This window comes from Oncorhynchus clarkii, chromosome 4 (assembly GCF_045791955.1).
Source record: "Oncorhynchus clarkii lewisi isolate Uvic-CL-2024 chromosome 4, UVic_Ocla_1.0, whole genome shotgun sequence".
NCBI classification, from domain to species: Eukaryota; Metazoa; Chordata; class Actinopteri; order Salmoniformes; family Salmonidae; genus Oncorhynchus; species Oncorhynchus clarkii.
The window spans coordinates 66,923,348-66,945,923 of NC_092150.1; the positions used below are offsets into that span (position 1 = coordinate 66,923,348).

At 46.1% G+C, this 22,576-nt stretch overlaps 1 protein-coding gene across 1 annotated transcript in view; it reads right to left on the reverse strand.

Annotated features, from left to right (window-relative positions):
• Positions 1–22,576, reverse strand: part of LOC139407794 (polypeptide N-acetylgalactosaminyltransferase 14-like) — a 116,293-nt gene that overhangs the window by 21,931 nt on the left and 71,786 nt on the right. Inside the window, exons 6-8 of the mRNA XM_071151659.1 lie at positions 10,428–10,549; positions 6,988–7,075; positions 5,448–5,532 (exon numbers count right to left, since the gene is read on the reverse strand). Of these exons, the coding sequence (XP_071007760.1) occupies positions 5,448–5,532; positions 6,988–7,075; positions 10,428–10,549 (295 nt within the window). The remainder of the gene's footprint in view (positions 1–5,447; positions 5,533–6,987; positions 7,076–10,427; positions 10,550–22,576) is intronic.

The following is a 22,576-nucleotide window of genomic DNA, read 5'->3' on the forward strand; positions in this document are numbered from 1 at the left end:
GAGAGCCCTCCTCATAGAGAGAGAACCCTCCTCATAGAGAGAGAACCCTCCTCATAGAGAGAGAGCCCTTCTCATAGAGAGAGAGCCCTCCTCATAGAGAGAGAACCCTCCTCATAGAGAGAGAACCCTCCTCATAGAGAGAGAACCCTCCTCATAGAGAGAGAGAGCCCTCCTCATAGAGAGAGAGCCCTCCTCATAGAGAGAGAGCCCTCCTCATAGAGAGAGAACCCTCCTCATAGAGAGAGAGCCCTCCTCATAGAGAGAGAACCCTCCTCATAGAGAGAGAGCCCTCCTCATAGAGAGAGAGCCCTCCTCATAGAGAGAGAGCCCTCCTCATAGAGAGAGAGCCCTCCTCATAGAGAGAGAGCCCTCCTCATAGAGAGAGAACCCTCCTCATAGAGAGAGAACCCTCCTCATAGAGAGAGAGCCCTCCTCATAGAGAGAGAGCCCTCCTCATAGAGAGAGAACCCTCCTCATAGAGAGAACCCTCCTCATAGAGAGAGAACCCTCCTCATAGAGAGAGAGCCCTCCTCATAGAGAGAGAGCCCTCCTCATAGAGAGAGAACCCTCCTCATAGAGAGAGAACCCTCCTCATAGAGAGAGAACCCTCCTCATAGAGAGAGAGCCCTCCTCATAGAGAGAGAGCCCTCCTCATAGAGAGAGAGCCCTCCTCATAGAGAGAGAACCCTCCTCATAGAGAGAGAGCCCTCCTCATAGAGAGAGAACCCTCCTCATAGAGAGAGAGCCCTCCTCATAGAGAGAAAACCCTCCTCATAGAGAGAGAGCCCTCCTCATAGAGAGAGAACCCTCCTCATAGAGAGAGAGCCCTCCTCATAGAGAGAGAGAGCCCTCCTCATAGAGAGAGAGCCCTCCTCATAGAGAGAGAACCCTCCTCATAGAGAGAGAACCCTCCTCATAGAGAGAGAGCCCTCCTCATAGAGAGAGAGCCCTCCTCATAGAGAGAGAACCCTCCTCATAGAGAGAGAGCCCTCCTCATAGAGAGAGAACCCTTCTCATAGAGAGAGAACCCTCCTCATAGAGAGAGAGCCCTCCTCATAGAGAGAGAGCCCTCCTCATAGAGAGAGAGCCCTCCTCATAGAGAGAGAGCCCTCCTCATAGAGAGAGAGCCCTCCTCATAGAGAGAGAACCCTCCTCATAGAGAGAGAACCCTCCTCATAGAGAGAGAACCCTCCTCATAGAGAGAGAGCCCTCCTCATAGAGAGAGAGCCCTCCTCATAGAGAGAGAACCCTCCTCATAGAGAGAGAGCCCTCCTCATAGAGAGAGAGCCCTCCTCATAGAGAGAGAACCCTCCTCATAGAGAGAGAGAGCCCTCCTCATAGAGAGAGAACCCTCCTCATAGAGAGAGAGCCCTCCTCATAGAGAGAGAGCCCTCCTCATAGAGAGAGAGCCCTCCTCATAGAGCGAGAACCCTCCTCATAGAGAGAGAACCCTCCTCATAGAGAGAGCCCTCCTCATAGAGAGAGAGCCCTCCTCATGTTGCTGACTTTAAGGCAAGCCATTTTCAATTCACCTGCTTTGCTCTTTGAAAGATGAGGAGCATTGTCTCTTGTCTAGAATAGACACGCCATGATGCTCTCTGGGGTCAACAACATTCTCCACATTCATTTTCAGCTGTTTCTCATTTCCTGTCTCTGTCTGCAGAACTTGAGTCATTTGGTTGGACCAATGATGACAGGGGAGGGGAATTGATTCTGGAGGCAATACTACTTTCTCTGGTCATCTGTAACGTCTCCGGAGTGCACTTGAGGCTACGACTTAAAAAAGGTACTAAACTAAAAGAAACACTATATATATAGAAAAGTACAAGGACACCCCTTGAAATTAGTGGATTCGGCTATTTGAGTCACACCTGTTGCTGACAGGTCGACAACACAGCCATGCAATCTCCATAGACAAACTGTGGCAGTAGAATGGAGAGGTCAGTGACTTTGAACGTGGCACCGTCGTAAGATGCCACTTTTCCAACAAGTCAGTTTGTCAAATGTCTGCCCTGCAAGAGCTGTCCCAGTCAACTGTAAGTGCTGTTATTGTGACAAGGAAACGTCTAGGAGCAACGGCTCAGACGCGAAGTGGCAGGCCACACAAGCTCGCAGGACAGGACCCCGAGTGCCGAAACGCTTAGCTACCGAGTTCCAAACTGCCTCTGGAAGCAACGTCAGCACAATAAGTGTTCGTCGGGAGCTACATGAAATGGGTTTCCATGGCCAAGCAGCCACACACAAGTCTAAGATCACCATGCGAAATGCCAAGTGTCGGCTGGAGTGGTGTAAAGCTCGCCCCAATTGAACTCTGGAGCAGTCGAAACGCGTTCTCTGGAGTGATGAATCATGCTTCCCCATCTGGCAGTCCAATGGACAAATCTGGGTTTGGCGGATGCCAGGAGAACGCTTCCTGCCCGAATGCATAGTGCCAACTGTAAAATGTGGTGGAGGAGGAATAATGGTCTGGGGCTGTTTTTCATGGTTCGGGCTAGGCACCTTAGTTCCAGTGAAGAGAAATCTTAACACTATAGCATACAATGACATTCTAGACGATTCTGTGCTTTCAACTTTGTGGCAACAGTTTGGAGAAGGCTCTTTCCTGTTTCAGCATTATAATTCCCCTGTGCACAAAGCAAGGTCCATACAGAAATGGTTTGTCGAGATCGGTCTGGAAGAACTTGACTGGCGTGCACAGAGCCCTGACCTCAACCCCATCGAACACCTTTGGGATGAATTGGAATGCCGACTGCGAGCCAGGCCTAATCGCCCAACATCAATGCACAACCTCACTAACTCAATAGTAATGCCCATGATTTTGGAATGAGATGTTCGACAAGCAGGTGTCCACATACTTTTGGTGGACAAAATACAAAATACAACCCTCGCCAACGATGACCTTGGCTACATCCTGAACAGCTTTAGGCTGCATGTTTCCTCCTGCATTTCAAGCCTTGCACCAGGACATACTATTTCTGATAGTAAACTTAATCATTCATGATCTATTGATTCAGTCTACTAAACATGTATATCAGCATAAAGTCAGAAACAGCTTTACGAGAAAGCCAAATGAGAAAGCTCACACAATACAACAGACAACGTGATGCTTCTTCATTTTGCAGCGAGAGACATCCTTTGTTGTATATTTCGCCTGCTGCAACATAAATATCTGCCAGACTGAATGAGTGTTGTCGTAACAACCGAACAGAGCATTACAGGAGGAAATCATCATCGTTGGACAATGCTGTAAAACTCTGAGGCACATCACCAAATCCTTCTTAGTTATTGCTGTCTGCCATTAACTACTGTTGCTGCCTCCATTTTCAGATCCCACTTTGTTCAGACGGTCCATAAATAGACTCCCCCCCCATGAAAAAACAGATGATGATGGGACTGAATGACTGGATGTGTAGGCAGCTATAGGACAGTGGCAGGTTAGTAAGATGGTGGATAGTGACACATTTGTGACTCAAAATGCTCTGTGAAGTGTAGTTTGCAGTGTTCTTTAAGTGAAGTGTATTATTGAGTGGATACAATGAAGAGTGAATGGTAATGCATCGTAGTGAATCTGTTTCCTCTGCCCTTAACTCGCGAACACTGCACGCACACACACACCACACACATGCCAGCACGCAAATGCACCAGTGGACGCTGCTGAGGGGAGAATGGCTCATAATAATGGCCGGAACGGAGCAAATGGAATGGCATTAAACACCTGGAATCCATGTGTTTGACGTATTGGATACCATTCCACCGATTCTGCTCCAGTCATTACTACGAGCCCATTCTCCTAAGAAATGCACACACACACACACACACACACACACACACACGCACACGCACACACGCACACGCACACACACGCACACGCACACGAACACGCACACGCACACACACACACACACACTGGCACCCCATGCTCCCACCATCTGTGCCTCTTTAGCCTCTTTCAACACCAGCTCTGATGCTGTCTCAGTTTCAGTCCCACCACTCCATGGTAAGTAGGCTGCTACAGTGTCTGTGTGTGTGTTTGTGTGCGTGTGCGTGTGCGTGCGCGTGTCCTTAACCAAGTCTCTATCTGGTTGTCTATTTGTGCCAGTGTGAGGAGCAGACTCCATGTGACGCTGCAACAGTCTGTGGCACATGGGCCACACTGTGAGCCTGATGTGGGATCAGTTCCTACCAGGGCTGGGTCTGTGCCTGGGCTATTAGGGGATCTCATTACTCTAACACCCCCACTGGCAGCTCAGGGGTTTGGGGTCGGCGTGGAGGGATGTAGGGTAGTGGACCATATACACTCATCAGGAGAAGAGGGGAGAGGAGAAACACAGGAGATGAGAAGACAGGAAGGGATGAAGGAAATGAAGTACACACAGAGAGATGAGTAAAGAAGTATGAATAGGAAACTAGACGAGGTGGGGAAAAGAATAGAAGACAGAAGGGCAGAAAGGAGAAGAAGAGACGGAGAGATTAGGAGTTTCCTCTTCAAGAAGTGTGAAGAGGAAACGATGGGAGGGGAGGAAAAGGAACAAAACAGAAAGAAGCGAGGAGAGGAGGATGGGAGATGAGAGAGGCCCTCCAGATTGCCCTGAGCAGGGCTGAGGGAGCCAAGTGGAGAGGCTCACTGTCTACCTCATTTCTCAAGTGGAGGGAAGATGTTAGCCCACAGCCCAGCATCTCTGTGACACTGTCCCCAGCCCTGACATACTGCATGGTGTGTCAGACTGGCAGGAGCCAAGGTTCTCAAGCCCCGCACAGCATGGTGAATACTCATCATGGAAACACACATTAGCATTTAGGCAGAGTGACAACAGTATCAAGTCTTTCATTAGAAAATTTGCTCCTTCCTGTACCTGGACTATAATTATGACAGAAAATGAACAGAGATAGAGACAGAGAGTGAAAGAAAGAGAGATGTGTGGGAGAGATCAATCAATCATTCTAGCCAAGCATTAAAATAATCTGCCCCCGATTCAGAGCCACCTGGGACCAGGAGAATTAAAGAGGATCACATCTCTTTGGACGAAATAATGCAAAGGTGCTTTAATCGGCTGTGGTCCGGTCTCCTCTCTGAACTCCTTTGGGCTGCTTTCTCATTAATCGTGCTGCTGCTATCTCTGCAGCGATCAATGGCTTAACTGCCTCTTTCAGATGCTGCTTTCTAGTCTGCCTCTCCCTCTCTCTCCCCTGATGGACTGTTTAGATCACAGTGCAGTGAAAGACCTCAGGGAGAGAATTCATTCCCCTGCTGCTCCATCAGATGAAAAAGAAAAAGCATGGCTGCATGCTGCCGATCACTGGACTTGAGGACGGAGGGATGGATGGTCAGGCAGGCAAGCAGGGCACCCCCTCGTCCCCTACTTCCCTGGTCCATCGCTCCATCCCTCTCCTGTCATCTGCAGCCAAACCATCCCCTAATATCCGTCTTTATGCCTCCTTTCACTTACTTAATGGGTTCGGTGGGGTCAGCTCTCCTGGCTTTCTGTTCAGCAGACAACTGCTCCCACTTGAAATGTAGACTCCAGTCGAAGCCTGCGGCAGAGCGAGAGAGAGATAATCACAACATGAACTGGGAATGGGAGGGTGAAGGAGAGAGGGAGGGAGAGAGAGAGAGAGAGAGAGAGAGAGAGAGAGGATAAGTCAGGGGAGGGTCAGGAGGAGAGCATTGCAGGTCAGAATGAAGATTTAGAAGAATGAGAGATATGGAAAGAGTGAGGAAGAACAATAGCTGAGAAAAGAAAGGGAGACGGGTCAGGAGAGATCAGTGCAGGTCAGAGAGAAGGGGACCAAACGATTAATAACAAAAGGATAATGGGAAGAGAGGGGTGAGGAGGAGGGTGGACTGTTAAGGCGGGGGTCGATTATAAACGCTGCAGCAGCCTCACATCCACAGAAGCCCCCTTCTTTCATCACATGCTTTATTAATCTCTGACAGAACACTGTCAATAATTACAGCCACCATTCCTGCTAACGTCTCCTATTTAATTACTCAAATGATTAATTATGGCTGATTATGGCTCATGGGCTAATTGCTGATCTGGCCTGACCCTTTGGAATGACCTTTACACAAGAGCTTTTTAAAAGCCCAGCCCATCCCATCTTGTCCTGAGACAGATGCAGTGCCCTTAATGTCTCCAAATATATGCATGAGAAGACCAATGCATATTTGCTCAATTGATAAAGTACATACCTACTGTATGTGTGGATGTGTCTGCATGTGTGTGTGAGTATAGATGTGTGTATGAGTGTGCGTCTGAGAATGCATGCGTGCCCATGTGTGTTTCTGTGTGTGTGTGTGTGTGTGTGTGTGTGTGTGTGTGTGTGTGTGTGTGTGTGTGTGTGTGTGTGTGTGTGTGTGTGTGTGTGTGTGTGTGTGTGCAGGGGAGAGAGAGAGAGTGTGATTTGGCAGGCAGACCCAGGAGTGTTAGCGCAGCAGTCTGCAGGCAGGCAGGGCCGGGTCTCAGTGGATCGATTTGGCTCTATTGACACCACAACTTTTTCATGTTATGACAGATGGCTCCTTTAATAATTAAAATATCCAATCTGAGGCCTAGGAGTATCAGCCCCATTAATTGTCGTATCCAGTTCTCTGGGAACACTGATAGGAGCTGTTCATCTGGCTGTGTGTCTATGTGTGTGTGTGTGTGTGTGTGTGTGTGTGTGTGTGTGTGTGTGTGTGTGTGTGTGTGTGTGTGTGTGTGTGTGTGTGTGTGTGTGTGTGTGTGTGTGCATAGCCTCAACTAGCCAGTTAATGGAGACCTGGTAGCCTGGGGGAGGGAAAGTGAAAGGAGAGAGGGATGGGGTCAGGAGTGAGGGATGAAAAGATGGATGAGTCATTGGAGAGAGGGAGGCACTAGACAGGGGTGGAAAGAGGGCTGGAGAGATGTGCAGATCACAGTGCAGTGAAGAGATGGATAGAGAGAAGGAGGGGCATAGATGTGGAGAGAGCGATGAAAACGGGGAGGTCAAGCCCTTATAGCTCTATACCTCCACGGAGGTCAGAGGAGGCTGCTACGTAAGCGAATGTATCCATGTTAATGATGTCGATCACTGGGCTCACCACACAGGTGGGGTCCTGGGGAGGCAAGAGAGAGACTGGAGTCAGAGACCATGTTCAAAACATACAGTAACAATGGGACATACGGTAATAGCGGGATTTGATTCAGTATTCATTATTTACAGTTCAGCAGCTGAAGTTAATGAGGAAGGTGTGGGTATAATGAGGGGCATTGATGTGCTGCAGGGCACTGATTAAACATGCATTATGTTCATACAGTAGGTCACACAGAAGGTTGGATGATGTTTCAGTCAATGCTCTGGAGCTAATTTACAAGTCGCTTGAGGACAAGGAAATACCATGGTAGAATGCCTACCTTTAGGAAATGTGATACATTGTGCTGCGTTTCTTGATGAACTGCCCTTAGAATTACTTGACAGATGTGACAGTCTCTCAGGCTCATTGTCTTTCACCCTTGACTGCCCAGCTAATCTAAGGTACTGTACATCGATCAGTGTCTTTGATCAGATCAGACAGAGTGAAGAGGAGGTTAACGGGCTGTGTGTGAAAGTCATGTCTCTAAATATTCTTCACACACACCCATTCAAACAAACACTCTCACACACCAGTCAGCATTCACACACACACACATACTAGTTAGCGCTGACAAGCCCAGTCACAGTCAAAGCCCACAACAGAATCACCTTCCACTGCTGACACAGTCACACACACACACAAACACAGTGACAGGCAGCATCCAGGGCGGTCTGACCGCATCATCTGACATTTGATTTGCCTCCTCAGCTTCAGCATCCCGTTCAGCTCATGTCTCACACATGCTCATCTGCTCTACTTCAAAAATATTTGTTTTCTCCCATCTCTCTCTCTCTCTCTCTCTCTCTCTCTCTCTCTCTCTCTCTCTCTCTCTGCTACGGTGTTCAATCAAGGTGATTTGCCTTGACCGGCAACCATCCTTCCCAAGACTGCCGTGGTATGTTTCCCGGGACACAAGAATACATAGTCATCAAATCCCTTTCAACCAATTGCAAAAATCCTTCTCTTCTCCGACATTATGCTGCTCTGAGAGGAATGGTCTATTACAGCAGTGTGGTGTGTCGTGAATACTATACATCTGTCTTTGTGCCTGCATTGACACAAATCAATAAGTAATACATTTTGAAATAAATATGTATATATGAGGACAGTGATGGATGACTCCCTCAGAACAAAATCAATCCTGCTTCTTTTTATATTTTGACTGTTTGTAGACAAGAGCTTCCTGTATTAACACATACTGTATATTTTATAACTTCCTGTGATATGCCTCGCAGTGCCAAATCCAAAATAATGTTGGCAAGTTTTTGAGATTTTAAGGCCAGACATCAGCAAGCAACTGCACCAGGGCATTAAGATTCAGACAGCACTTTGAAGTCAGACATGCATTAAGGTTAGCATATAATTGAATATAACATGTAAGCCCGCCAGCATTAGTCATAGGCCTCTATCAATGTTTAGAAAGCAGCATGTCCGTATAAGAGCTTTTAAGGCGAGAGAGAGTCAACCGTCAATCTTCTGTCTTAGCCTGGGGGAGATGGGGAGATGGAGGGATGAGACAGAGACAGAGAGGGAAGAGTGCTGTTGGTGTAAATGGAGGGAGTACTGCACTTATTCCAGATTAGGGGCAATCAGTGGAACAGCAGAAGGTAAACTGCCATTTTCACCCCAGTCACACCACTCTACCGTCAGCCGCACTACTAAGAGTGGGGTTGGTGCTGGTCACTGAGACTGACAGTTCACAACACACAATGCTCCACTTCAACACAAACTAGGAGAGAGTTTATCATTCATTTCTGGAGATATAGAAATATGCCAAAAAGAGAAAGCATGTGTTGGAGAGCAGGGTGAGGGTTTTCTTCCTTCAGGTAAGTGTGTAGCGTATACTGTCAAAAGGAGAAATACACATTGGAGATCATTGGAGGGTGGTGGTTAGTGTCTCAAGATCCCAAGAAACTTCATTTTGTTCAGGGAGAATGATGTCAAAAGTCTATAGGTGAATGGGGTTATCCATCAGCAGGTATAGAGTATGCCTAGGATGTGTCACTGCCTGTACTGTTATTGTAGATGTAGTGTCACTGCCTGTACTGTTATTGTAGATGCAGTGTCACTGCCTGTACTGTTATTGAAGATGCAGTGTCACTGCCTGTACTGTTACTTTAAATGTAGTGTCACTGCCTGTACTATTACCGTAGATGTAGTGTCACTGCCTGTACTGTTATTGTAGATGCAGTGTCACTGCCTGTACTGTTACCGTAGATGTAGTGTTACTGCCTGTACTGTTATTGTAGATGTAGTGTCACTGCCTGTACTGTTACTGTAGATGTAGTGCACTGCCTGTACTGTTACTGTAGATGTAGGATGTGTCACTGCCTGTACTATTACTGTAGATGTAGGATGTGTCACTGCCTGTACTGTTACTATAGATGTAGGATGTGTCACTGCCTGTACTGTTACTGTAGATGTAGTGTCACTGCCTGTACTGTTACTGTAGATGTAGGATGTGTCACTGACTGTAATGTTACTGTAGATGTAGAATGTGTCTATGCCTGTACTGCTACCGTAGATGTAGGATGTGTCACTGCCTGTACTGTTCCTGTAGATGTAGTGTCACTGCCTGTACTGTTACTGTAGATGTATGATGTGTCACTGACTGTACTGTTACTGTAGATGTAGGATGCGTCACTGCCTGTATTGTTACTGTAGATGTAGTGTCACTGCCTGTACTGTTAATGTAGATGTAGTGTCACTGCCTGTACTGTTATTGTAGATGTAGGATATGTCACTGCCTGTACTGTTACTGTAGATGTAGTGTCACTGCCTGTACTGTTACTGTAGATGTAGTGTCACTGCCTGTACTGTTACTGTAGATGTAGTGTCACTGCCTGTACTGATACTGTAGATGTAGTGTCACTGCCTGTACTGTTACTGTAAATGTAGGATGTGTCACTGCCTGTACTGTTATTGTAGATGTAGGATGTGTCTATGCCTGTACTGTTACTGTAGATGTAGGATGTGTCACTGCCTGTACTGTTATTGTAGATGTAGTGTCACTGCCTGTACTGTTACTGTAGATGTAGTGTCACTGCCTGTACTGTTACTGTAGATGTAGTGTCACTGCCTGAACTGTTACTATAGATGTAGGATGTGTCACTGCCTGTATTGTTACTGTAGATGTAGGATGTGTCACTGCCTGTACTGTTATTGTAGATGTAGTGTCACTGCCTGTACTGTTACTGTGGCTGTAGGATTTGTCACTGCCTGTATTGTTACTGTAGATGTAGGATGTGTCTCTGCCTGTACTGTTATTGTAGATGTAGTGTCACTGCTTGTACTGTTACTGTGGCTGTAGGATGCATCACTGCCTGAAATGTACCTCTTTGATTCGCTGGAGCAGCGGAGGCAGCCAGTCTTTGTTGACCTCACAGTGACTGTCCAGGAAGGTCAGGACACCGGCCTTAGCCGCGTCCGCCCCACGAACCCTGGAGCGGATCAGACCTGTCAAAGAGGGGAAAAGAAAGATAGATTCTTATCTCTAACCACTGCTGCTGTGTGAGTGCACTATACACGTTTGTCTACCTACCTGTGTCTGTCTGTGTCTAAACCCAACCACCGTGTCTAAACCCAACCACCGTGTCTAAACCCAACCACCGTGTCTAAACCCAACCACTGTGTCTAAACCCAACCACCGTGTCTAAACTCAACCACCGTGTCTAAACCCAACCACCGTGTCTAAACTCAGCCACCGTGTCTAAACCCAACTACCGTGTCTAAACCCAACCACCGTGTCTAAACCCATCCACCGTGTCTAAACCCATCCACCGTGTCTAAACCCATCCACCGTGTCTAAACCTATCCACCGTGTCTAAACCCAACCACCGTGTCTAAACTCAACCACCGTGTCTAAACCCAACCACCGTGTCTAAACTCAACCACCGTGTCTAAACTCAACCACCGTGTCTAAACCCAACTACCGTGTCTAAACCCAACCACCGTGTCTAAACCCATCCACCGTGTCTAAACCCATCCACCGTGTCTAAACCCATCCACCGTGTCTAAACCCATCCACCGTGTCTAAACCCAACCACCGTGTCTAAACCCAACCACCGTGTCTAAACCCAACCACCGTGTCTAAACCCAACCACCGAGTCTAAACTCAACCACCGTGTCTAAACCCAACCACTGTGTCTAAACTCAACCACCGTGTCTAAACCCAACCACCGTGTCTAAACCCAACTACCGTGTCTAAACCCAACCACCGTGTCTAAACCCAACCACCGTTTCTAAACCCAACCACTGTCAAATATGATCTTGTAAGTGTTTCTTCTCAGATACTCTGAACACAGTCCCTGTATTGTCCATTTCATGCGTGGAGACAAGGGAGGTTTTAAAAAAGCCATTTGTGTCTGTTTATGGTGCAGCGAAGCAATTACAGCCCTTAGAGATGAGGGCCTAAATGGGGACATCACACTGTTAAGAAGTCTCAATGATCAGACATTCTGTCTGGTCTAAAGTGCGAAATCAATAGTCCCTGACATAGGACGGAGTGTCATTGTATGAAATTGCAGGACTCCCCTGTAAGTTCCGCACTACGCTGGGACTCCAGCCAATTAAAAAACCCATTTCATCCTCAATAACACTTTATTTTCTGGATGGCTGAGCTCACCTCCCCTCAACAGTTGCTAGAGGAAGCCTGACTCTGTACAGAACAGAGCTCGTGTTAAAGGAGGGTTGCTGCGATAGATGCCTTTACAGACCAGAGTTAGAGAAAGAAAGCAAGAGGGAGAGAGAAAGAGAGAGAGAGGGAAAGAAAGAGAGAGAGAGAGAGAGAGAGAGTGAGTGAGAATAAATCATTTGTGTTTGTGTGTGTGTGTGTGTGTGTGTGTGTGTGTGTGTGTGTGTGTGTGTGTGTGTGTGTGTGTGTGTGTGTGTGTGTGTGTGTGTGTGTGTGTGTGTGTGTGTGTGTGTGCGCGTGTGTGTGTGCGTGTGCATAGTGATTACATTCACTAATAAAGCCTGATAGAGGTTGACATTGCATAACAGCTTCTGCTGTTTGTAGCATTAAAGACTGTTAACTACACCCAGGCCCCCTACACACAAACACGCTCATCAACACTGTAGTGGAACACTGAGGGTGGCTAATGAAACCTCCAGCTCCAGGAATAAAAAGAGGACTGCATAACAACAGCCTAGTGACACCATTTGTTTTTGAGAAAACCCCTGAATTGGTTTAAAGATACAATCTAATTGGTGTTGTAATGACTTTTTTTACTTGATTAGGTATTATCGGAGAGACATTTCTTATTGTTGTGGGTGGAATTTTGGAAGTTATCGTCTTGAGATTGGAGGTCTCTGCTTTTCATTAGTATAGCTGGAATCTAATTACCCATAATGCCTCACACTCCTGTCTCGCCACAACGACATACACGAGAACAACTATTTCGAACAGCACTTGTTAACTACAGATTTCAAATCATCATCCCATTCCATTAAAATGTGCTCCCTCATCAACATTACATTTAAGTAATTTAGTAGACACTCTCATCCAGAGTGACTTGCAGGCGCAATTAGGGTTAAATGCTTAGCTCAAGGGTATATCAACTAGTCGGCCCAGAGATTTGAACCAGCAACCTTTCAGTTACTGGGCCAACACTCTTAACCACTAGGCTACCGGCCACCCATGTTCATAACTGACCCGTAAAAGTCAATATCAATCCCAGGGTCCGAATGAAAAATGATAGCAAGCAATGGCAGGTCGCGACAGGCAGACCTGTGATTGCAGGGCTCTAAAAAACCTCACAGCTGCACACGTAAATGGCCCTGCACACGTAAATGGCCCAGAGGACTATCCGTCATTACAACGACCAACCTACTGAGCAATCATAGTGTGGCAGAGGCCCCGTCCAAATGGGTTCCATTAAACTGTAACGCTGTTGTATATAAACACCATCACCCACTCCATACCTAGCCCCTTCAGCCCCCCTACTCATCGCCACACTCTTTAATCCTCCCCCCACACCCCCTTAATATAATATATGCCATTGAGCAGACGCTTTCATCCAAAATGCACTCACAGTCATACGTGCGTACATTTTTTATGTATGGGTAGTGCCGGGAAACGAACAAACGATCCTGGCATTGCAAGAGCCATGTTCTTACGGCTGAGCTACAGAGGACCCCCCCTCTGTTTCTCCCCACACCCACTCACTGTTTGATGATGTTCCTGCCACCCTGCCAGATCAATGGCGTTTTCTGATGAGCCAGGTCCATATTTCCAAACAGAGAATCACTGAAAAGTTTCACCTAAACTCAGCAAAAAAAGAAACGTCCTCTCACTGTCAACTACATTTATTTTCAGCAAACTTAACATGTGTAAATCTTTGTATTAACATAACAAGATTCAACAACTGAGACATAAACTGAACAAGTTCCACAGACATGTGACTAACAGAAATTGAATAATGTGTCCCAAAAGTAATAGTCAGTATCTGGTGTGGCCACCAGCTGCATTAAGTACTGCTGTGCATCTCCTCCTCATGGACTGTACCAGATTTACCAGTTCTTGCTGTGAGATGTTACCCCACTCTTCCACCAAGGCACCTGCAAGTTCCCGGACATTTCTGGGGGGAATGGCCCTAGCCCTCACCCTCCGATCCAACAGGTCCCAGATCTGCTCAATGGGACTGAGATCCGGGCTCTTCGTTGGCCATGGCAGAACACTGACATTCCTATCTTGCAGGAAATCATTAACAGAACGAGCAGTATGGCTGGTGGCATTGTCATGCTGTAGGGTCATGTCAGGATGAGCCTGCAGGAAGGGTACCACATGATGGAGGAGGATGTCTTCCCTGTAACGCACAGCGTTGAGATTGCCTGCAATGACAAGAAGCTCAGTCCGATGATGTTGTGACACACCGCCCCAGACCATGACGGACCCTCCACCTCCAAATCGATCCTGCTCCAGAGTACAGGCCTCGGTGTAGCGCTCATTCCTTCGACGATAAATGCGAATCGGACCATCACTCCTGGTGAGACAAAACCGCGGCTCGTCAGTGAAGAGCACTTTTTGCCAGTCCTGTCTGGTCCAGCGACACTGGGTTTGTGCTCATAGGCGACGTTGTTGCCGGTGATGTCTGGTGAGGGCCTGCCTTACAACAGGCCTACAACCCCTCAGTCCATCCTCTCTCAGCCTATTGCGGACAGTCTGAGCACTGATGGAGGGATTGTGCGTTCCTGGTGTAACTCGGGCAGTTGTTGTTGCCATCCTGTACTTGTCCCGCAGGTGTGATGTTCGGAAGTACCAATCCTGTGCAGATGTTGTTACATGTGGTCTGCCACTGCGAGGACGATCAGCTGTCCGTCCTGTCTCCCTGTAGCGCTGTCTTAGGCATCTCACAGTACGGACATTGCAATTTATTGCCCTGGCCACATCTGCAGTCCTCATGCCTACTTGCAGCATGCCTAAGGCACATTCAAGCAGATGAGCTGGGACCCTGGGCATCTTTCTTTTGCCGTTTTTCAGGGTCCGTAGAAAAGCCTCTTTAGTGTCCTAAGTTTTCATAACTGTGACCTTAATTGCCTACCGTCTGTAAACTGTTAGTGTCTTAACGACCGTTCCACAGGTGCATGTTCATTAATTGTTTATGGTTCATTGAACAAGCATAGGAAACAGTCTTTAAACCCTTTACAATGAAGATCTGTGAAGTTATTTGGATTGTTACAAATTATCTTTGAAAGACAGGGTCTTGAAACAGGGACGTTTCTTTTTTGACTGTTTATTAATGGATTTATCTCTCTCTTCTTCACACCAAGGCTCCTAATCACTGTTCTAAAAGAGGTTTTACGATATAATCCATGCTCTGTCACATCACCCCCCCTTATCTGTCACAGGCTGAGAACAAGTCAAGAAGGTACACTGGGTTTTAGGTTTGTTTGCAAGAGGAGGTTTCATGCATTTCAGTCACTGAGTACAATGACAACTAGGGGAATAAACATAAAATACATAAAAGTACAAGAAAATGTTTGGCAATGACAACAGTCTATTGCGCCAGTCTACCATGAAATACTTTAAGACACTGAAAGCTTCAACAATGATCAAAACAGCCCCATATCTTCCTGTATTATACAGTAACTGAGGTGGATGCTGTCAGATAGTATCCATACCCCTTGGTGTTACTAGGTGAAGATGCTTTTGGAGATTTTGGGATGTCAGATTGTCAGCCTGTGAGGTGAGATGGGGTTCATATCCATTAGCCCTCCACTGAACCCACCTATCAGGGGAACTTCAAACGCCTTTGAGCGCTGGGGCACCTCTATCCACGCACAGCAATCTGCATCTCGTTACTGTCTGATTCCTCCTCTCAGCTTTTCAACTTTATATTTCACAGACTGTATAATGTGCTGAATCTGATGACTCTCTGCCTTAACAGACAGAAAGGGTGGAGGGCTTTTAACTAGCAAGCCGCACATGCTGCTTTTCAGCGTTTTTCAGTTTGCTTTTTAAAACTAGCCCTATTTAAAATCTATTTATATGGCATCACTGAGAACGCCCCTGTGGATTTATATAAAAGGTAACACAGGGAGCTGCAAAATAATCATCATGACATATGAGTTTCCTGAAAACAATGACTCATAATGCAATCTAATAGTTTCCTGTTTAGTAGTGCTCAGACTGTATACCAGTCAACCTTTTGATGTGTTGATATAATATATTATAGAGATACACAGACTAGATTCACATGTTGTCTAGTTGGGATCATGATGTATCTATGACACATACAGTGCCTTCAGAAAGTATTCACTCCCCTTGACTTATTCTACATTTTTTTGTGTTACAGCCTAAATTCAAGAAGGATGAAATAAAAACAATTCTCACCCATCTACACACAATACCCCATAATGACAAAGTAAAAACATGTTTTTAATTTATGCAAATGTATGTAAATGAAAAACAGAAGTATCTCATTTACATAAGTATCTCATTTGCATAAATATCCACACCCCTGAGTCAATACTTTGTAGAAGCACTTTTGGCAGCGTTTACAGATGTGAGTCTTTATGGGTAAGTCTCTAAGAGCTTTCCACACCTGGATTGTGCAACATTTGCACATGATTATTTTCAAAATTCTTCAAACTCTGTCAAATTGGATGTTGATCATTGCTAGACAACCATTTTCAGGTCTTGCCACAGATTTTCAAGTAGATTTAAGTCAAAACTGTAACAGTGAATGTTCCTGCCACTCAAGAATATTCACTGTCTTCTTGGTAAGCAACTCCAGTGTAGATTTCAAATCAAATCAAACATTATTGGTCACATACACATATTTCGCAGACGTTATTGCGGATGTTGCGAAATGTTTGTGTTCCTTGCTCCAACATTGCAGCAGTATCTAACAATTCACAACAACACGCACAAATCTAAAAGTGAAGAATGGAATTAAGAAATACCTAAATACTAGGACGAGCAATGTTGGAGTGGCATTGACTAAAATACAGTAGAATAGAATACAGTATATACATATGAAATGAGTAAAGCAGTATGTAAACATTATTAAAGTGACCAGTGATTCCATATCTATTTACATAGGGCAGCAGCCTCTAAGGTGCAGGGTTGAGTAACTGGGTGGTAGCCGGCTAGTGATGACTGTTTAACAGTCGGATGGCCTTGAGATAAAAGCTGTTTTTCAGTCTCTCAGTCCCAGCTTCGATGCACCTGTACTGAGCTTTCTGGATGATAGCAGGGCGAACAGGCCGTGGCTCGGGTGGTTGATGTCCTTGATGATCTTTTTGGCCTTCCTGTGATATCGGTGTGCTTTAGGTGTCATGGAGGGCAGGCAGTGTTTCCCCGGTGACTGCATCGTCTGTGGATCTATTGGAGCGGTAAGCAAATTGAAGAGGATCTAGGTTGACATGATCCTTAACTAGTCTCTCAAAGCACTTCATGATGACAGAAGTGAGTGCTACGGAGCAATAGTCATTTAGTTCAGTTACCTTTGCTTTCTTGGGTACAGGAACAATGGTGTATATCTTGAAGCAAGTGGGTCCCCCCGTGTGGTTCTGGGATTTTTGCTCACCGTTCTTGTGATCATTTTGACCCCACGGGGTGAGATCTTGCGTAGAGCCCCAGATCAAGAGAGATTATCAGTGGTCTTGCATGTCTTCCATTTCCTAATAATTGCTCCCACAGAATGCTGAGTTGCATCCAAAGAACACCATACCTACTGTGAAGCATGGGGGTGGAAACATCATGCTTTGGGGCTGTTTTTCTGCAAAGGGACCAGGACGACTGATCCGTGTAAAGGAAAGAATGAATGGGGCCATGTATCGTGAGATTTTGAGTGAAAACCTCCTTCCATCAGCAAGGGCATTGAAGATGAAACGTGGCTGGGTCTTTCAGTATGACAATGATCCCAAACACACTGCCCGGGCAACGAAGGAGTGGCTTCGTAAGAAGCATTTCAAGGTCCTGGAGTGGCCTAGCCAGTCTCCAGATCTCAACCCCATAGAAAATCTTTGGAGGGAGTTGAAAGTCCGTGTTGCCCAGCAACAGCCCCAAAACATCACTGCTCTAGAGGAGATCTGCATGGAGGAATGGGCCAAAATACCAGCAACAGTGTGTGAAAACCTTGTGAAAACGTTTGACCTCTGTCATTGCCAACAAAGGGTATATAACAAAGTATTCAGATAAACTTTTGTTATTGATCAAATACTTATTTTCCACCATAATTTGCAAATAAATTCATTAAAAATCCTACAATGTGATTTTCTGGAATTATTTTTCTAATTTTGTCTGTCATAGTTGAAGTGTACCTATGATGAACATTACAGGCCTCTCTCATCTTTTTAAGTGGGAGAACTTGCACAATTGGTGGCTGACTAAATACTTTTTTGCCCCATTGTATATGCCGTATAACATATTCTCACTTCTTAATCCCCACTGATGTGTATCAAAGTAGTGTTGTGGAAGTATCCACCGTATCAATTAACTTTAGAGTAGAATAGAGATATCATGCACAAAGTAGTCTACACAATCGGGACGCGTTTCAGCGAACTATCACCCAAGATGTCCATCAGATGCGTATGCATTTTATTTTTCCATATATCTAGCCAAGTTTTTCCGTACTTCACACACATGTTTCGCTTTCCAGTAGCTAAACGCTAGCTAGTTCAAGTCTGTGACTGTACTTCCGTTTGTACCACTGCACGGTAAACAAACGCACAAGCTGAAAATATTGAAAGCATGCGGTACACAGAATGCACTGCAGCCTAGTGCGGCATCCCCAACGTAGCGTTGCGGACTGCTATATCGACAATTAATGACTTCCGCTGAAACGCGAAGAGTTTGATGCATCTGGTGGACATAAGGTGTACTAGAGTAGGTAGGAAAAACGTTTTTAAACGTATGATATCTGCCAGTAAATGCTAACGAAGTCAGCAATGGGTATGCAAACCAGGTATTGAAAAACTTTGGTCCGAAGTCTTAGTTGAATCTTTGTTGTGTGCAGTTCAGTCATCATGTGCTGTTTGAATGGACATTTCTATAGGGTTTCACAAAAAAAACTTTCCAATTAAATTATGACGGCAAAGTAGGCCCCCTGGCACAATTATATTATAATGATTTGTATCAATCGGGATCCATTTGTTTTGCAAACTCTGCCATCATATGTACACTGTAGATGTAAGCTTCCAACTCCCACTCTCATACACATTTGTAAATTATTTTGTACATAATGTTTCTGCAACCGTATCTTACGGCAGAAAAGAGCTTCTGGATATCAGGACAGCGATCACTCACCTCGGATTAGACTAAGAGCTTCTGGATATCAGGACAGCGTTCACTCACCTCGGAATAGACTAAGATTTCTTCTTCAAAAAATAAGACGCACAAGACATTCTCCAAACACCCAGCAGGGCCGACATCCCCGTTATTTGCAAGAGGAAGCGACGCAGGTACAGAGGACAAAAAGCCGGATGCCTGGTCAAGACCCGGAAAAGGCGAGTGGGAAAGCTGCCCATTAACATCAATACTTCTCGCCAACGTGCAATCATTGGACAATAAACTGGACGAGGTACGATCACGAATATCCTGCCAAAGGGACATCAAAAACTGTAATATCCTATGTTTCACGGAATCGTGGCTGAATGACGACATGGATATTCAGCTAGCGGGATACATGCTGCACCGGCAAGATAGAACAGCACACTCCGGTAAGACAATGCATATTTGTAAACAACAGCTGGTGCACGAAATCTAAGAAAGTCTCTAGATTTTGCTCGCCTGAAGTAGAGTATATTGTGATAAATTGCAGGCCACGCTACTTGCCTAGAGAGTTATCAGCTATACTTTTCGTGGCTGTTTATTTACCACCACAGGCAGATGCTGGCACTAAGACCGCACTCAGTCAGCTGTATAAGGAAATAAGCAAACAGGAAACCACTCACCCAGAGGCGGCGCTCCTAGTGGCCGGAGACTTTAATGCAGGGAAACTTAAATCAGTTCTACCAAATTTCCATCAACATGTTAAATGTGTAACCAGAGGGAAAACAATTCTAGATCACCTGTACTCCACACATAGAGACACGTACAAAGCTCTCCCTAGCCCTCCATTTGGTAAATCCGACCACAACTCTATTCTCCTGATACCTGCTCACAAGCAAAAATTAAAGCAGGACGCACCAGTGACTCGGTCTAACAAAAAGTGGTCAGATGAAGCAGATGCTAAGCTACAGGAATGTTTTGCTAACACAGACTGGAACATGGCATTGAGGTGTACACCACATCAGTCACTGGCTTCATCAATAAGTGCATCGAGGACGTCGTCCCCACAGTGACTGTACGTACATACCCCAACCAGAAGCCATGGATTACAGGCAACATTCGCACTGAGCTAAAGGGTAGAGCTGCCGCTTTCAAGGTGCGGGACACTAACCCGGAAGCTTACAAGAAATCCTGCTATTCCCTGCGACGAACCATCAAACAGGCAAAGCGTCATGCAGTTGTGGGTAAAGCGTCAATACAGGGCTAAGATTGAATCATACTACACCGGCTCCGACGCTCGTCTTATGTGGCAGGGCTTGCAAACTATTACAGACTACAAAGGGAAGCACAGCCGCGAGCTTCCCAGTGACACGAGCCTACCAGACCAGCTAAATCACTTCTATGCCTGCTTCGAGGCAAGCAACACTGAGGCATGCATGAGAGCATCAGCTGTTCCGGACGACTGTGGGATCACGCACTTCGTAGCTGACGTGAGTAAGACCTTTAAACAGGTCAACATACACAAGGCTGCGGGGCCAGACGGATTACCAGGACGTGTGCTCCAGGTATGTGCTGACCAACTGGCAGGTGTCTTCACTGACATTTTCAACATGTCCCTGATTGAGTCTGTAATACCAACGTTTCAAGCAGACCACCATAGTCCCTGTGCCCAATAACACAAAGGCAACCTGCCTAAATGACTACAGACCCATAGCACTCAAGTCTGTAGCCATGAAGTGCTTTGAAAGGTTGGCAATGGCTCACATCAACACCATTATCCCAGAAACCCTAGACCCACTCCAATCTGCATACTGCCCAAACAGATCCACAGATGTTGCAATCTCTATTGCACTCTACACTGCCCTTTCCCACCTGGACAAAAGGAACATTTATATGAGAATGCTATTCATTGACTACAGCTCAGCGTTCAACACCATAGTACCCTCAAAGCTCATCATTAAGCTAAGGATCCTGGGACTAAACACCTCCCTCTACAAATGGATCCTGAACTTCCTGACGGGCCGCCCTTATGTGGAGAGGGTAGGTAGCAACACATCTGCCACGCTGATCCTCAACACTGGAGCTCCCCAGGGGTGCGTACTCAGTCCCCTCCTGTACTCCCTGTTCACCCACAACTGCATGGCCAGGCATGACTCCAACACCATCATTGAGTTTGCAGACAACACAACAGTGGTAGGCCTGATCACCCACAATGACGAGACAGCCTATAAGGAGGAGGTCAGAGACCTGGATGGGTGGTGCAAGAATAACAACTTAACCCTTAACGTAACCAAGACTAAGGAGATGATTGTGGACTACAGGAAAAGGAGGACCGAGCACGCCCCCATTCTCATCGACGGGGCTGTAGTGGAGCAGGTTGAGAGCTTCAAGTTCCTTGGTGTCCACATCAACAACAAACTAGAATGGTCCAAATGCACCAAGACAGTCGTGAAGAGGGCACAACAAAGCCTATCCCCCCCCCCCCAGGAAACTAAAAATATGGCATGGGTCCTGAGATCCTCAAAAGGTTCTACAGCTGCAACACCAAGAGCATCACTGCCTGGTCTGGCAATTGCTCGGCCTCTGATCGCAAGGCGCTACAGAGGGTAGTGCGTACGGCCCAGTACATCACTGGGGCTAAGCTGCCTGCCATCCAGGACCTCTACACCATGCGGTGTCAGAGGAAGGCCCTAAAAATGGTCATAGAACCAAGCCACCCCAGTCATAGACTGTTCTCTCTACTACTGCATGGCAAGCGGTACCGGAGTGACAAGTCTAGGAAAAAAAGGCTTCTCAACAGACTCATGAACAGGTAATCAAATGGCCACCCGGACTTCTTGCATTGTGTGCCCCTCCCAACCCCTCTTTTTACGCTGCTGCTACTCTTTGTTTATCATATATGCATAGTCACTAATACCTTTTCTCCACTATTGGTTAGAGCCTGTAAGTAAGCATTTCACTGTTGTATTCAGCGCACGTGACAAATACACTTTGATTTGAACGCAGCTCACTTTCCAGCCCACTTTCCAGCTCACACTCTCAACACATAGATCCCCTGAATGAAGCTCACTCTCCAGATCCCAATCACCTGAATTCTGATCACCTGTTCACACACCTGTATCTCATTAGTTCAGTTCTTTGCACCCCATCATTGTGAGGTATTGTTTGTTTTGTGACACATGTCTATTCGGAGCGCTGGGTTTCCTGTAATTTAATCCCCCTGTATATGATAGTTTTGACCTGCCTCACTAATGATGCCTTTTGCCTATTCCCTGCCTGTACTTTAGATTGGATTTCCTGTTATCAACCGATTGCCTGATCTCCCGGATGACGTTACTAGCCTTTTCCCTGCCTGTACTGTTTCTTTTTTGGCCCCCCTGTATATGACCTTCTGCCTGCCCCTGGACCCAGCTACCTGCCTCCTCCTGTGGTCCTTTACTAAATAAACACCTGCTGCACTCTGCGCTTGAAACCAGCTCTCTGTCTCCCATTGTGTTCATTGCAGTAGACCTACATTGTGGACTACAGTATAGAAATCAAATGTCTCTTGCTAGGTGCCCAATTGAATTAAAGGGCAACTACACCCTCTCAAAAATACATCTCCTGATGTGGTTTCAGCAATGTTGTGGACTTAGAAAACTCAATTTGTTCCAGTTTTCAATTTAAAACATAAACGGTTTCACACAGGGGCATCATCCCACTGGGCACAGATGTCATTTCAATGTCTATTCCACACTGGTTCAACGTAACGTCATTGAAATGACGTT